General features: G+C 35.8%; 1 protein-coding gene across 1 annotated transcript in view; it reads left to right on the forward strand.

Moving 5' to 3' along the window:
* Tis11 (Tis11 zinc finger protein) overlaps window positions 1-14594 on the forward strand; it is a 28068-nt gene extending 13474 nt beyond the window's left edge. The window contains exons 3-4 of the mRNA XM_068300508.1: window positions 8504-8862; window positions 9045-14594. Of these exons, the coding sequence (XP_068156609.1) occupies window positions 8504-8862; window positions 9045-9909 (1224 nt within the window). The 3' untranslated portion in view covers window positions 9910-14594. The remainder of the gene's footprint in view (window positions 1-8503; window positions 8863-9044) is intronic.
* Window positions 14595-17373: the final 2779 nt, after the last annotated feature.

A 17373-nucleotide genomic window follows, 5' to 3' on the forward strand; every position in this document is an offset into this window, starting at 1 on the left:
ATTTCTGTCATTTGATGATATTCAATCAATTTCGCTCATTATGTTTGAGGTTTTTGTGTAGATTTGATGTTTCATATGTCAAGTGTATTTGATTTGATTTGGATTCTGAATCGTAAAGACGTTGACTTATATTTGCCAAGTATTTTGAAGTTAATTTGTTGTCATATGTTAAAACATATTCATCACATTTGTGTGTGTGTATATAGAACTCACAAAAACAAGACTTTCAACGAGAAAACAACACACAATTAAGGCATTGGGAACAAAATAGCATAGATAATATATGTATAAGTATATATGTATATACTATACTGTATAATATATATATACAAATATATACACATATGTTTGTATCCATTCCTTTTCTCTTGATAGTTGTTGTTTTTTCCATTTCTTTTCTTTTTGAGGCAATTGCAAAATGATTGCTTTAACTTTTTTTTATTTTTATTTTTTGTTGTTATTTTTTTTCCTTTTCGTTAGTGTTTGTTTGTGAGTGCGAATATCGCGTAACCAAATGATGTTCGATGAGGGGAAGAGAGAGCGAGAGAGAGAGAGAGAGAGAGAATGAGTCAGGGGAGAAACACAGTCAGGGTGGGGAGGGGGGCACCCTGTTGCTGCTGTTGTTGTTGTATTGCGAAGCAATATATTTAATTTTTTGTTTTGTTTTATTTTTTTCAAAACCCTTTGACTGGTTGTTGTTGTAGTTGCTTATTTTTATGGTTGTTGTGCTCCGAATTTAGCAAGGCCAAGTTTTGTGTTGTTGTTGTTGCTGCTGCTGTTGCTGCTGTGAAGTTTTCTTTTATTGTATTTTATTATGTGATTTTTTGTGTATTTAGTCTCTCTGTGTGTGTGTGTGTGTGTGTGTGGAGTGAAGTGAAGTGAAGCCGGTTCAAAAACGCGAAAGAGGAAGCCAAGACACAACCAGCGATTGGCAATGAAACGAAACTGGCACGACAACAACAACAATAACTTTGGAAAAAACATTGTTGTTGTTGTTGTTAATGTGGTGTTGCGCATGCGTCGTCGTCGTCATCGTCGTCGTTGTTGTAGCCATCTACATTTTAATAATGCCCTCTCTTTCTCACTCTATCTCTCTCTCTCTGTCTGTCTGTCTTTACCCTACACAACTCTTGCTCTCTATCACCATCATTTTGTACCCCCCCGTCTCTTCCTCCCTACCACCATGCAATCCTCCTTCCCTTCCACCATCCTCCATCTCTTTTTGTACAACAAGAAACGAAACGAAACAACGGAATAACAATGAAAACGACACGAAAATGTGAAATGCTCAAATCGACCTAGACCTCAATCGATGGATTGGTTAGTGTTCGTTTGGTTTTGGACAACGTCGTCGACGGCGACGACGACGATGACAGCGAAAGACCTTTTCGTTGTTGTTGTTAAGCCCCAAAGTTGGTTAATAATTGTTGGTTACTTATTGCGCATCTTTTCCTCACTTAATTTTAGTCACTTGTTCCTTCCTACCACTTCCCTTCCCTACGCCCCACCGTTTGTTTGGGCCTTTGGGCAATATTATGTAAATTATATAATATGGTTAAATTAGTTATTGGGTTTTTTGTGTGTGTGTGTGTGTTTCTGGAACTTATTTTTAAACACGCGCTGATTGCTGCACCCATCGATCGATCAATCGACTGCTGACAACAGGAAGATGAAATTAAAATGTTAAGTAAATGTCAGGAGTAGCAAAGGGATTTTTCAATTACAGATCAAAATAATTTGCGGTCTGAATGACAGCTTCTCGGAGAGATTTCCCAAAAAACGATTTCTCCATTGGCGATTTTCCTCACCGCGAATGCCTAGGCCATCAATACCATCCTTTCTTACATCTTGAACTGCTATAACATCGATATCGAAGATCGATTTCTGCCTTTTGAACTACCAAATTCTCCTCTATTATATGCTTCTCTATCTTAATGAGTGCTGCTAAGTATTAGCTATTGTTAAAATAAAAATGTTTTTCTGTTTATTGCAAAACGGGCAATCGAAGGCAACTACTGCTTACTTAGGGAGTAGCTAGCTATAGAGTGTATTAAAATCGACTTTACACTCTTTTGTAATGAAAAACAGTCAAGACGACGTTGACGACGACGACGTCATTGGGAGTACATAAATTGCGAAACAACAACGAAAACAACGCGGACAGCAACGACTTTTGCAAATCATTTGATGGAAATGCATTTGCCAATCCACTCAAGCGGACCCCCTTCCAAACTACCCCCCCGATTGTACACAAAATCCTCAACGTCTCCAAGTTGCCCTCACCCCCACACTCCCAAACACACATACATACACACTCACACACGTCCGTCACGTCGCATTGTGTGTGCTTTATCAGCGGATCGTGGCTGGTGGGTTGCTGGGGTATGATTGGGTTGCGCGGGATGCCAGAGAGAAAGAGAGAGAGCAAAACGAGAGTGAGCAGTCAGAAATGCATTGATTACAAACCAACTAAAATGACAGACCGAACGAATCCCCAAGACCGCGTAAGAGTGACTCCTCTCCAAAGTAAAGGAGACGTCATAGGGCAGCCCCTCTACACCTAACCGACCTCCTTTCTTCCTCCTCCTCCTTCCCATCCCCCTCCCCCTCTTCCATCACTGCTGTGGTGATTCTTGGCTCTCTGTTCCATGTGTTAATTACCAAGTCAAATTTACTTGGGTTTTGCCTTGCGACAATTAAAATCGTTTCTGAGGTTTTGTTTTGTTGTTTGTCTGTCGTTGCCGTGTGTTGTTGTTGTTCGATTGATCCCCCCTCTTGCTGTTGCGCTCTTCTCTTATACCTCTTCTAGGCAAGGATTGAATTGATAAAGCAACAAAAAAAAAGATCGCTTGCTAATTGATAAAAACAACTACAAAAAAAGAAGAGAAAATAAAAATAAAATAAAATATCAAAGAAGTTAAATTCGGCTATGCCGAAGTTTATATACCCTTGCAGTCCTTGACAATAATAATTTCACATGTTCAAAATTTGTTTTCTGCAACTCAATTCATTAATATACAAACAAAACAATTTTACTCTTCATACTATGTACAATTTGTTCTTCTTCTTCCCTCATTCCCTAAGCAAAGCAACGCACGCATACACATACAGTTTATGTAGCGTTGCGTCTGTGTGAGTATGCATGTGCTCTGTTGATTTGATGATGACGTAGTAGGCAGCAAGCAGAGCTGCCGGCAGCGATTGAACCGATTTATATAGACTGTAACTTGTGTTCTATTTATCCGATCAGGGTCAAATTTTGGGATCTGAGATTTTATATCAAATTCTATTATATTGGTAAATTTCATGGGGATACTCCAATTTTTGCAAAAATTTTTGTTCCAGAGCTATATGATATAGTAGTCCGATCCCAAAGATTTTCATACTTTATCTCACCCGGGTAAAAAAAAGCTCCCAAAAAAATTTCATCCCGATAGCTCTTAAGATGGCTGAGTAAAACGCGTACGCACCGACGGACAGACGGACAGACGGACAGACGGACAGACGGACATGGCTATATCGACTTAGCTTCTCATGCTGATCAAGAATATATATACTTTATGGGGTCGGAAACGTCTCCTTCTGTGCGTTACAAACATCTGACCAATTTTATAATACCCTCTGCAAGGGTATAAAAACCCAAGACCAAAAAGAAATCTCACACTTTATATAGAAAATTTGATGTTTTACCTTGAACTTGAATTGAAACGAAACGAAACGAAACGAAATGTTTTTGCTCAAATACAAATTTGTACGTACCAACGGTCGATAGAACCGACGATGCTATGGACTAAACGGCTAAAGACTGTTGTCATTTAGCCCAAATAATTAGAGAACCAACTAATTAAAGTAAGTTAAAGCCAACTTTAGGATCGATCGATCTGGCCATGAGAACTTTTAGTTACAAATATATGTACATACAAAATTGTATCTAAGAGATACATATATCATTCATTAGCTTAAGCCTTCATCGTGGACTTTGAAAAACTTATTTGTCAGATACATATTTATCGATCTTTCATATTTGTCTACTTAATCATGTTTTCATCTTTTACCGCCTCTTAATTTCTCCTTCAGCCTCCTTTTCCCCTCTCTTCTTTCAATTAATTTTACATTTTGCATAATTCGTTGTTAATTATGGCTGCTTCTTCATCATATTTTACATAGATCTGACATCTATATATCTTTTATTTTTGTTTTGGTTTTGTATATAATGTATATAATTGCTAATGGTATTCCCTAGAAATCCATATATACATATATAATAGATATTAGATATTCATAGATTTGCCAATATTTGCACCCCTCACATTCCCCCCTCACAATCAATCTGGCTGAAATAAATGTTTATCTCCCTCTCTCACACACACACATTTCGATCACTGCTCCCCTCATTTAGTTTATCGAGTGTTTTGTAGTATTAGTTACCTGTTTGGCGTGCCAGGTTGTTGTTTGTTATTGTTGCTATTGTTGTAGTTGGTTGGTTGGTTGGTTGTTGCTGTGGTGTGTTTCCAGCCTTATAAATAACACCTCTATAATAACTTTGTATTCATTTTTAATTCGCATCTCTGTAAGCAGAATAAAGACCGATTTTAAATATATATACAAACATCTATGTATCTACAGTAGTGTATTAGTATTGGTGTTAGCTCATCGAGGTTATGGATATTGCGTCGTTGTTGTCGTAGTGGTAGTTGTTGCTGTTGGGTTTTTGTATAAACCAGTTAGTCAGGCAGCAGGCAATCGCAGGCAGGTCTTCAGCATCAGAGCGAGGGAGAGGAGGGGCAGTGTGAGAGCAAGAAAGAGAAGAGAAGAAAAAGGTGTGTGTGTGTGTGAACGTGTTTACGAGACAAACAATCAAGCCAGCAACAACAATCACCAATCTTACCTAACAGCAGCCAGGCCTGTGAGCCGAGAGTTTAAGACGTCCAATACATACATACATACAATTGTATATGTATATGAAATTTATACTCAAGCTCTAAATAAGCTCCAACCCTTTTAAAATATATGTGTATATATCTATTAGATACAGGCACAACAAAAAAAAAAAAAACAAAACAAAACCATAAACCAACTTTAAAAAGATACCATTTCAAAAAAGCAGTTTACACTTGTATATATTGATTTCTTTGAAATGGTAAATGAAAACACATAAAGAAAGCATGTTTAAGACATTCAATATACATATGTATGTATGTACGTATGTATACATCTATGCAAAATACATACATCTTCGAACCGGAACATAAATTGTGAGATCCACACAGCTTGCAATCTCTCCGCTGCTCTCTCTCTCTCTCTCTGTCCCAATCCAAAACCTAACACCCACTCATCTTTACCTCTTACCTTTGCACATCTAAACATCCAAGGTCTTTCTCCCTATCCCTTTCACTCCACTCTCCACTGAACAAAGAGATAATCAACAGGCATAACTCGCACACACACACAAATGCTGCTCTAAGCTTTAGCAGAAAAAGTAGTCAACGGGCAACGAAAGAGAAAGAAGCAAGCAAAGCGCAAAGAAAAGTAAACTTATTTTCATTTTCAAATGAAAGGGAAATTCTCACCTAGATGAGAGAAAGATGAGAAGAGACAGACAGACAACACACAGTCGCAGACAAAACCCGATCAGACCATTGCGGCTCCCTCCCACCTTTCAATTCCCCCGCTTCTTTAAACCGCAGCAAAGTCGTTTCATAATACATAATAGCAGACGCACACACTCGCAAAGAGAAGAGATCATGAAAAAGAGAAAAACGAAAGAGAAAGAGTGATTGCGAGGGAGGTGGAGAGGGGAGATATTAAGTATCGCAAAAAAATAAAAACAAGAGTTTTAAGTCTAACGTCGACGACAGCAGCAGCAGCAGCAACAACAACAACAACGCTGTTGGCATTGCAGTCGCGATCTATTTTGCTGCTTTTTACCTGTCCTCCCCGTCAACTCTCTTTCCCCTGGCCGATGTCTAAATGAGTGCAGCGCACTCCTGTTTTCCATTTTCATAGACGCAATGACGGGAAGAGGAGGGCGGAGAGACGGTCATTGGTCGCTGAACAACAACCTGAAGTTGCTTTTAAACACGTTTAAAATGTTGCTTGCCCCACGAAACCCCCACCACCATCCCCATCGTGCTCTCCTCCCTCTGCAGCAGCAGCAATTCCATCCCCATCTCAATATCTCTCCCTCGAGCTCTCTCAATCTTTCTTCTCTTCATGTGTGGGTTACTACTCTTTTATGCAAGCTTGCTGCTGCTTGCTTTCATGCTTAAGCAGTCGACGTAGACGCAGACGCAGACGGCAGACGATGCCGTAAGCAGCCGGCCAACTTCGGTCATAACAAAAATTAAGAAAAACAAAAACAACAAATAATTGCACTTTGAAACTTTAGGCCGATTTCAATATACCCTACCATCTTAGGCCCCAGATCCAGATGCCTTAACACTCGATGTCAACTGTTATATGGATGAGTGGATTGGGATTCTAAGAACAAATCAATCAATATGTAATTAATGTATAGGCATAAACAAAACACTTGTAGATTTAATATCCAAATGCATATTGCTGCACACACACACACACACACATACATATACATATACAAACAGTTAAATTAAAACAATCAATCTTTTTCTCAAATGTATTTATTTGAGTTCCTTCTTTGTTTCCGCTATTTTTCGTGGGTCACCATTATCTGTGTGTGTATTTCATAAGCCTTGGCAAATATAAACTCATTCGGTGGTTTTAAAAAAAAAAAACTTGTTGAATCAGACATCTATATAATAACGATAAGGCCATTAGTGCTACAGTTGGATCATTATATGGCTCAAAGTGAATCATAGGAAATGAAAAGATAACAAAAAAATAGAAGCACCTTCGCAGAAGGATGACCATATGGGCAATTTGCGTTATAATTCTTTTAGCGGCCAACCAATCTGGCAACGCTAATCACAGTTTTTATTAATCATTTAGCCAAAAGAGGGATCAATAGGTAATCAAATTTCAAATATTATTATGTTTATAGTGTGAAATACGAATTAATGTAACTGTAAATTGCGTTGGCGATTACAGGATAACTCAAAGTCGTCATCGATCATGTTCATATGTATGTATGTATGTATGTGGTTAATGTAGTGAATTGTTGTTGTTGTTGGTTTTTATCTTTGCTGGTGCTGGCTACCGTTCAGATGTTGCGCATGCGCCGACAAGTATCTCTGTGGCTTGCTCTCTGGTTTTAACTCTCTTTTACTGTTTCTTTGACTTTTCGATGGTTGTTGGTTTGGTTTGGTTGGCTGGCTGCCGCCTGGTGGAAGAAGGTGGCTTTCGATAAGGAGGCGAGTAAAGGGGGGAGGCGACAAGTAACCAGTTTTTAAGCTGTTGTTGCTGCTGCTGCTGCTGTGTTTTTTAGCTCCGGCTTTAAATTGTTGAAACTGTTGCGTCTGTGTGTGTGCGTGCGTGTTTGTGTGTGTGTGTGGTTGTTGGCTTGAACTTGAGCTCTATACATATGTAATTGGTTCTCCTCAGTTGTAGTTGTTAGTTTGGCCACGCTTGATGGAGTGGAGTGAGTTGGCCGCTGTGGATGGTCCGTCTCTCTGTCTCCTTCTCTCTCGCTGTCTCTCTGCCTGTGTGTATGTGTGTGTGTGTGTTAACTGGTTGCATAACATGTTACAGCATCGTACGAAAATCAACAAGCCAAAAAAAAAAAAACCGAAACTGATGACGACACATGCTAAAAAAAAAAAGGGGGCGAGGAGTGATAGTGGTAGGAAGAAGAAGGGGGGGGGCAGTTGGGCTGGGTTTTGGGTGGTGTGGTGAGCCAGCGGTGGGAGGGAGGAGAGGTGGTTGGCTGGTAGCTGCTGCTGCTGCTGCTGTGGGCTTGTGATTGTTGTTTTTATTGTAGGCTGCTGTTAGTGATCGAGCTTCAGTTGCGTGTTGTGCTTTTTTGTTTTTTGTTTTTTTTGCATGTCTTGTGTATTTGTTGTTGTAGTTGTAGTTGTTACTGGTGCTGCCTATTGCCATCGTGTGTGTTGGTTAATGGCTGGAAAATTATAACATTCGCCTTTTGCAATATCATTGCAAGTGGTTTTAGTTGGACAGCAGCACCAAGCAGCAACCGTCTGCCGCCTCTCTGTTGGCAGCGTCGTCATCCGCGCACTTACACGCTCTCGCCCCCTCTCTCTCTCTCTCTCTCTCTACCTATCTCTCTTTCTCTGTCTAACTAGACTCAATTGCTGCGCTGCTCTGTCGGCCTCTCTGCTGGCGCCTCTGCTTGTTTGCTGCTTAACTTATAGGTCAAGTTAAAAGTAAAAGTATTCCAATTCCACCATTTGTGTGTGGTTGCCCCATGGTTTTTTTTTTTTGTCTGTTGCCTCTTCCTCTGTTTCCTCCTTTTGCTTTTGTATGGTTTTGTCTTTTGCGAAATATTCGCGTTACGTGAATTGAAGTTGATTTTGATTTTTGGTTCGTTTCGTTTATTTTTAATTTGTTTTTTTCTCTTCATTTGCAGGTGGCCACTGGCTGTGATCAACAGCAGCAGCAACAGCAACAGCAGCCGCAGCATAAGCAACAGGCCACCGCCGCCGCTCTAGCCGAACACGTCCTGGACACGACAAACATGGAGCTGTCACCACATAATCTACCACAACAGCATCGCCTCCATGGAGCACTCACACGAACTATCTCACAGCCGGCGGCTCAGCAGCGCCAGCAGCAGCAACAGCAGATTCTACACCAACAACAACAACAGCCACAGCCGGTGGCAAGTTTGGTAACCATCATTGAGAATCTAGGCAGCATGAATCTGCATCGCAAATTGGAGCGTACACAATCCGAGCCGCTGCCACAACAGCCAATGAATACATCTCGGTAAGTCAAAGAGCCAACTCCTGTTAACTTATTAATAATAGTGGACCCAATGAGCTTGTAAGGGCAAATGCAAGTGTGTAACCAACACCTAAGCACCTACACACATAGCAACTTGTGTTGTGGGAGTTTGCAGATTTATTTCCAAATTTGACTGATCTCTGTTTCTTTCTCCGATTTTGCAGCTACAAGACGGAGCTTTGCCGTCCCTATGAGGAGGCTGGCGAGTGTAAATATGGTGAAAAGTGCCAGTTCGCCCACGGGTATCATGAGTTGCGCAATTTGCAGCGTCATCCCAAATACAAGACCGAATATTGTCGCACATTCCACAGTGTTGGATTCTGTCCCTATGGGCCGCGTTGTCATTTTGTACACAATGCGGATGAAGCTCGTGCCCAGCAGGCAGCCCAGGCGGCTAAATCTAGCCAGCAGCAGCAGCAGCAACAGCAGAGATCACAACAACAACAGCAGAGCCTCCAAAAGGCTAACCAGAATAGCATCAATCAGCAGCATCAACAGCAGCAACAACAAATGCAACAGAATGTCAACATTAGCCAGTACTTCCTGCCGTTGAGTCCGCCGCTTAGCATGAGCACTGGATCGGATCGTGAATCGCCCACTGGTTCGCTATCATTGAGTCCAACCAACTCGGTGACCAATTTTCCATTCCACGATGCTTTGCCAATGCAACAGCAGCAGCAACAGCAGCAGCAGCTGCCATCATCCGCTTCAGTGCATGCCTATCTGAGCATGGCCAACACCAATGGCAGCATTTTGACTAACAACAATAACAATACGCCGTCATCATCGTCCGGATCGTCGTCGTCGGCATCGTCAACATCATCGGCATCTGGCCTGGCGCCCGCCACACCGCCGGAGAGTCCAAATGTGCCCATATCGCCGGTGCATACACCGCCACCATATGACAAGCAGTTGCTGCAAAAGAGCGCCAGCACACCCATGCACGAGGAGACGCAACGCCTACCCGTGTTCAATCGACTGAGCTCCGCTGTGGAGGCTTTCCAGCAGCATTCCAATTTGGGTCTCTAGATAAAGCATAAACTAGCACATATATATATATATATATATATATATATGTATATATATATATAGACAGAGGAGGTATCGTCCCATCACTACAACAATTCACCCAATTCACCCATATTCCCCCGCCCACTTCCCTTCCCCCAAAAAACACCACCCCCTACCTACCTACCTATCTGCAAAACTTTGACAAAATCTCAACAACGACTACTTCTTCTAACTTTAAACAAAAGTTTTCCTTTCAATAATTCCACTACTGACCTTTTAACAACAACAACAACAAACCAAGAAAGAGAGAGAGAAAAAGAGTTCTTCCAATTTCATTTCTTAATCTCTTTTTCACAACTTTTAGTTCTATGCTACACACCCGCCCTGTCCCGCCCCCCAACCCGACCCCCCCCTCAACATTTATATATTTTTGAAAACAGTGTGATTCTCTTGCGATCTTCTTTTGGCCTCTAGCTACACAAAGTGTGCGATTAAGCCAAGCCAAGCCAATTAATAATATATAGTTGATAATATGATTAAAACAAAGGCCTGCTGTGAATGAACAGAATGACATAATGACGGAATGACAATTAGACAGTTCGTGTTACTCGTTACTCGCCGATACGTAAATTTGAATGATAAGAACAAACTTGACAGAGCCAAAACCAAACCTCACTCTTTATTACTACTCAAAGGACACAAGAATAGGAGATATCCTATGAATTTGAAGCCGCACGGAAGGACGATAAAAAACTGACAGACGGACGGACGAAAGGACGAACGGACGGTTGTTGCACAGCCGTTATATCGGATACGGGATATATAGTTAGGATATTTGCTCAAATCAAAAACCACACACAAACCAACACCGCCCCACTTACCCTCCCACAAAACGGTTAAAAGGCGCAGCAGGTGGCCAAAACAAAAACAAAAAAAAAAAAAAAAACGGAAAAACGAAACAAGCTAAAGTAAAAATTTATGTGTTTTTTATTTTTATATATTTATATATTAATAATAATTAATTACTTCGTTCCTGCATTTATAGGATCTATGTATATATATATATACATATATATATATATATGCAAATGTATATATATATATATATTTATATACATATAATCATTAAAACTCTCATGCACTCAACACAAAAACAAAACAAAACAAAACAAAAACACACCCATTAGAAATGCTAGCACCTTCTCGCTTTTCTTTAATATTTATATACCTACTCTATATGCATATTATGAAAGAAAGGATCAGAAAGAAAAGTTTAATTAGTTTTTTTTTATACATACACATACAAACACATATATATTTATCTATATATATATATACACATACGTAGTAAGGTGTCGTCATGTCTTCCAAAAGGGAGGTGAAAGGAAGGAAAAGTGAATGAAATAGAAATTAATTTATTATTTTGCTACTAAATTTATGTAATAAAACAATTTTGTGTACATACAAATATATATATAAGAAATACAGAGAAAGAGAGTGCGAAAGAGAGGGAGTGAAATCTCCCTCTTTTGTTTCATATTTTTTTTTCTTTCTTTGAGATAATACTGATAATAATCAACGATAAAGTTATAGAAGATAACAAATATGATGATGATATACCTCTGAAAAACAAGAAACAAGTGAACCATTAAAGCCAACACCAAGAGAAACGAAACAATGTAACAGACAATCGACATGTATAAACAAACAAACAAACAAACCTTACATAATATACATCAAAACAAATGATATATAGAGTAACAAAATTGAATTTGACACATTTTATTTTTCACTTCGACTTGAAGTTCTCCTTGAAAAGATATACGAAATTTTCTGTCAACCTTTTTTTCCTTTTAAATTTGAAATTCAACAATTTTAAGTGGCATTTATCCATAAGTCATAAGTTTATGTATGTATATACCTATACATAAATAATTTGATATATTGAAGGAACTTTGAATCCGAATCTGTATATCAAACACAATCCACCAGACTTCAATGAGCATCCCTTTCTTCATTTCGTAATGTGAACTAATTGAATTTTGATTGATCAAATGATGAATAATTTATTTTCACCCACCCAACACCAGCCCACAACATTATATATAGATGATTCCCATATCTGTATATATATATATATCTATATCAACATATAGTTTTATATGCATCTAATGTTAATAATTTATGAAATACCAAGATAAACTAAATAATAACCCAGAATCAGCCAAGTTTAACCAAAACTACAATAAATATCCTCAATTTCCCAATCCCAACCTCCTCATATTCACACACACACACACACACCCACATAAAGACACTCACATGTATGTATATATATATATTTATATATATATATATATATGTATTGACCATTGATAATTTTATGTTAATAGCTCTTATATAAACATATATATACTTGCGGTTATATACAAAATGATAATTTTTGTTTATTATTATTATTCTATTTTAAATATGATTATTATTTATTTTACATAATTTTTTCTTCATTTTTCGGGTGCAGTTATGTAATTTTTAGTGTTAAAAAAAAGAAACTATATCTATAATATACATACAAACAAATATATTTATCGTAATGTCGATAATTAAACTATTTAAACTATTTATACAATATTAATAATAATAATAATAATAATAATGATATAAATGAAGCAATTGAAGCATAAAAAATATTTATATAAACATTTACACAAATGCAAATTGGAGTCGGTGGCAGGAGAGGGGCAAGCAAGCCGATCGATTGATAGATCGATATCGATTGTTTTTCGATTTGTCGGCGATCTCTCTCTCTCTCCATGCATAAAAGAAAATTCTATAACGACATACATAAATGCAAGTAAAACACAAAAAATTTAAAAATCAATCAAAAAAGAAGAAAAAAAAAACTGAGTACAGTGTTAAAATTTATAAAGTTAGATTTAGTAAACGGAAACGAAGGGAAAGCGTAGGCATAATAAGAGAACAATAAGGAGAGAGAATTCGATGAGCAAAAACAACAACAACAACCAATTACAAATTGCAAAATAGCAAAAAAAAAAAAAAAAAAATAATACAAAAATAAAAAAGAAAACCGAAACAAAAACAAAACTGAAAGAAAATATCAAACTTATTTTTGTAAACATTTTTTTACGAGTTGCCTTTATACAATAAATACATACCTATTTACATTAATACATTGTAAATCTAAAATCCTTTTTTTTGTTCAATTAATTTATAAACAATAACGCTCAAGCAACTAAGTGAGAGAGAGAGAGAGAGAGAAAGAAAAAACAACACCTACAAACAACAAACATTAAATTTAACTCACTTTTTAATTTATTAAATTTTATTCATATTATGTTTTTTTTTATTAAATTTTTTTTTTTTTATTTTGCTTTTGCCACAATTTACTCTATGTAAACACATCCGATAAATTGTCAATCAATGTAGGAAAATGATGAAAATTTCAAACATTTCCATGCGCAAGGGGGAAATGAAATATTCTCAAAGTGCCTTATCATTAATTATTTTATATGAATCGAAACAAACATATAAAAATATATATATATATATATACTTATAATGTAATTACACACACACACACAGACACAAAAAAGCAACAAAAAACAACAAATTATTATATAGTTTTAAAACAAAAAACTGAATACATACAATTTTCCCAATGATAAGGGATTTCTCTTTGGTTAGTGCCTTTGAGATTTCTCGAGCTTATGCTGCAATTCACTTGGGACTCCTCTATGGAAATTACAAAAACAAACAAACAAACAAAAAAAAAAAAACCCAAAAAAAAAAAAATGAAATCATATTTAATAATTATTTATTATTATTTAATTTCCATCTATATATCAATTTTATTTAATTTCTATTTGGTTTGCTTTTGTCTGTTCATAAGAATTGGCATCGCCGCCTCAAGGTTTAAATATAAAAAATTAGCTTTTAGAACGTTATTCAAAAAACAGAAAACATTACTTTCTGTTTTTTATTTCTCTGCTCTTCCGTTTTTGTACAACAACAAAATGAAAATGTGGCCTTAACAAAAATGAAAAAAAAGAGAGTTCTTGTAAATGTAATATATATAGAATATATATATTATGTGTGTCTTCCCTTGGTAAAATGAAAATGTTATAATTTAATTTAAACTATTTAATTGAAATAATAGTCGATAAATGAAAAGAAATGTTAAGAACAATTTGAATGCCAGTTTATTTTTCTTAACTTTAATAATTTATGTAATATATTTACACACAAAACAAACAAACAAAACACACATCAAATACATTAGCTTTTGTGTTACCTTTTTTCTACACTTTACAATTCTATTCTTTATACATATATAATTTTATTATATTATTTTATATTTACACTTTTATGTACAAACAAAAAGAAAGAAAAAGAAGGAAAATGAAACAACAAAAATTTACGCAACAACGAAAAAGACAACAAAAACAAAATAAGAAAGTAAAAGTCAAACGAAATTCTTATCTAATTAGCTTGAACTGTACATGAACTTATTGTTAAATGCTGATACACACAAGTAATGCTTCCATTAAACACTAATGTGCGTATTTTTATATAGTTAATTACAAAATGAAGATGAAGAAAACCGATTAGTTTATCGCGATTTTAAGTTGAACAGAAATTACAAATAAAAACGTTACAAAATAAAATTTATAATGAGTACTGGGTCTGTAATTGTTTTACTAGAAGAGTGGGCACAAGTCATGAAGCATCGTAAGTCTATGATTAACTGATCGCTTATCTCTGGCGAATGGGTATTTACATTGTCGCCCCAAACAGCCTAGAAAAGCTGTGAATATAAACATTCTCCGTTAAATTTACAAATTTATGTGCCCAAAAGTATGCTTCACATTTTAAAAACTGAAATCAAAAAAGAAATTGTAATTTTTTCAATTCCTTAAAAATATGGATAACATCATAAAAGCCTTGATATCTCAGCTCTCCGCAAAACTACTGGGTTGTTCTTTGCACCAAATATAGTCCTTGATGATTAGAATTTTATGACACCTTTTTCCTTCTGATCCTTCAAAGGACTTGTGAGATATTTGACATCTTTTCTCAAACAGAAAAGTCCTTTTATTTCAGCTTCTTGCAAGATGTTCCAGGATCAGTCGATGCCAGTCGATGCGAGACGTCAAGTTCTTTAATCTGACTAACGGACATCGTGATTGTCCTTGAAATGGCCCATTTATAAGGACATTTATGATTTTTTGCGACTTTTTGGCCATTTTTCCGACTAACCCCCTTGCAAAAATTCGAGCAAAACTTTTGAAATTATGTTGAAAATCCTTGAATGCAGATCAATAGTGCTGATCCTCGAGAGCCAAAAGAATTATGTCCGGCCGCAATAGATCAATGTCCTGCAAAGATATGGCCTCAAGAAAATTGTCTTTAATAGTTTTTTTTTTTTGGTTTTTAACGGCAGATGAAATTTGTATAATAAATTTATATCCTGAATATTAAAAAATTTTATAAAATTTTTGTTTATCGTTTATTTCATGAAAAATATGCAAAAGAGGTATTACTTCGCCGCTTTAAGTCCGATCGCGATGTACCTGCACCAGATTGACGTCCTGGTGGAGTACCATTGATTCAGAGAGATGAGAATAGGAAAATTCTCCAAAACTCATTTTGTCTGAACGGTGAAAGGTCCTGATAAATTAACAAGTTTTCACGATTTTTCCTTGATGCATCCAAACATAAAATCAAATTTGTCCTTAAAATGATGGAATTACTAAAAATAATCGTGAAGTTCTTAAATGATATCGACAGTAAAATCGAAATCGAAACTAACCAGCTAAAGAAACTAAATGTTTCATTTGAGTTGAAGCCCCCACCACATAAGAAACAAGAACATTTTGTTATACATTTGCTTTTTTTGTTTTTTTTTTTTTTTTTTTTGTATTTTGTTTTCTTGTTGTTTGTTTTGTAGTATTTGTTTTTTATTTGTTGTTTTGTTTGCTTTTTAATATGTTGTATTTAATTTAATATTATTATTTGTAAGCTTACAACTTAAGGCATAAAGTTACAAACTAAAACTTAAGTGCTACACATCATTTATCATTTATCATGTATCCAATTATCGATTTAACCCAAAAATTATAAACAGCTCAATGGGCTGCGGGGGGGACTTGGGGAGGGGAGGAGACATATCCTATGCATTGTTTTTGCTTCATACAATATATTTGTGTGTGTGTGTGTGTTTTATAATATTTATATAATTTTGTTTTTAATTTTTGATGTTTATTAGTTGTTTTCATATTTTTTATTTTGTTTAGTGTGTTTTGTTATCAATTATGCATATCAGAGAAATGTTTTTATTTATTTATATATTTTTTTTGATTTCTCAACAAAAAAAAAAAAAAAAAGATTAATAACAAAATGAAACAAAAAAAGCTGACATAATTTCATTCATTTTTCGTAATTGTCGTAATGCATCATCATGTTACATCATGCTACATCAACATCATCATCATCACTTTCATCATCAATATTATTAACTGCTTTCCTTTTCTTTACTATTTATATCTGCTGCAGCATTAAAATTCGGTTATTCATATTTCATTTAGTTCTTGTATAGTTTTTCTTCTTGTTGTTGTATTTATATAGAAAGTACATATATGGCTAGATTTTAGCCAGCATTTGAGGATGGGCCTTTGGATGAATGGATGGATGGTTTGGGGGGATAAGGAGGCTTAGGGTTTTAGGTTTTTGTTTTAAAGGGCTGCTGTTTCGTTGTGTGTGTATGTAAGTGTGTGTGTGTATGTGTGAGTCGTCCCCAGGATGAACTATATAAATGAATTCAGTTCCGTAAAGTTTTATTTTTGTTTGGTTTTTACCATTTACCCCTCCATCACCCGATCCTCAAGCTTCGCTTCTTTTTGCATATAGGGGAGTGAGCGGAGGGAGCAGAGGGGGCGTTTATTAGTATTATATTTTGTATAATTTTATTATATGTATATATAATTATTATTATAGTTGTATTTGTTGCCATTTAAATTGTATAACCTTTTTTTTTAGTTTATCAATTTATATGTATATATATATTTATTAAACATACATACATATACATATAAAAAAAAAATACGCATCTTATAGTTTATGTTGTTTATTTATTATTTTATTTTTTATCTTTTGTTGTTATAAACGCCATTTTGCTGGCTCCGTTTCTCACACACAGCGTTTGTTTTGTTTTGTCTCCCACGCACACACACATATACACACACACACATACTCCTGCTCTTGCTCTCCCGTTTTATCGCCTGCTATTCTCGCTCACTTTGTCTGTCTTATAAGCGTTTCCATTTCAATATATGTATATATATATTTGTTTATGCGTGTGTGTGTTTGTGTGTGTGTGTGTGTGTTTTTTTAATTATAGATCATTATATACATATATTCATATTCATATTTATATATCCATATATATATATAACTAATATTCTG

Source organism: Drosophila tropicalis, unplaced genomic scaffold (genome assembly GCF_018151085.1).
Source record: "Drosophila tropicalis isolate 14030-0801.00 unplaced genomic scaffold, ASM1815108v1 contig_158, whole genome shotgun sequence".
Taxonomy (NCBI): Eukaryota; Metazoa; Arthropoda; class Insecta; order Diptera; family Drosophilidae; genus Drosophila; species Drosophila tropicalis.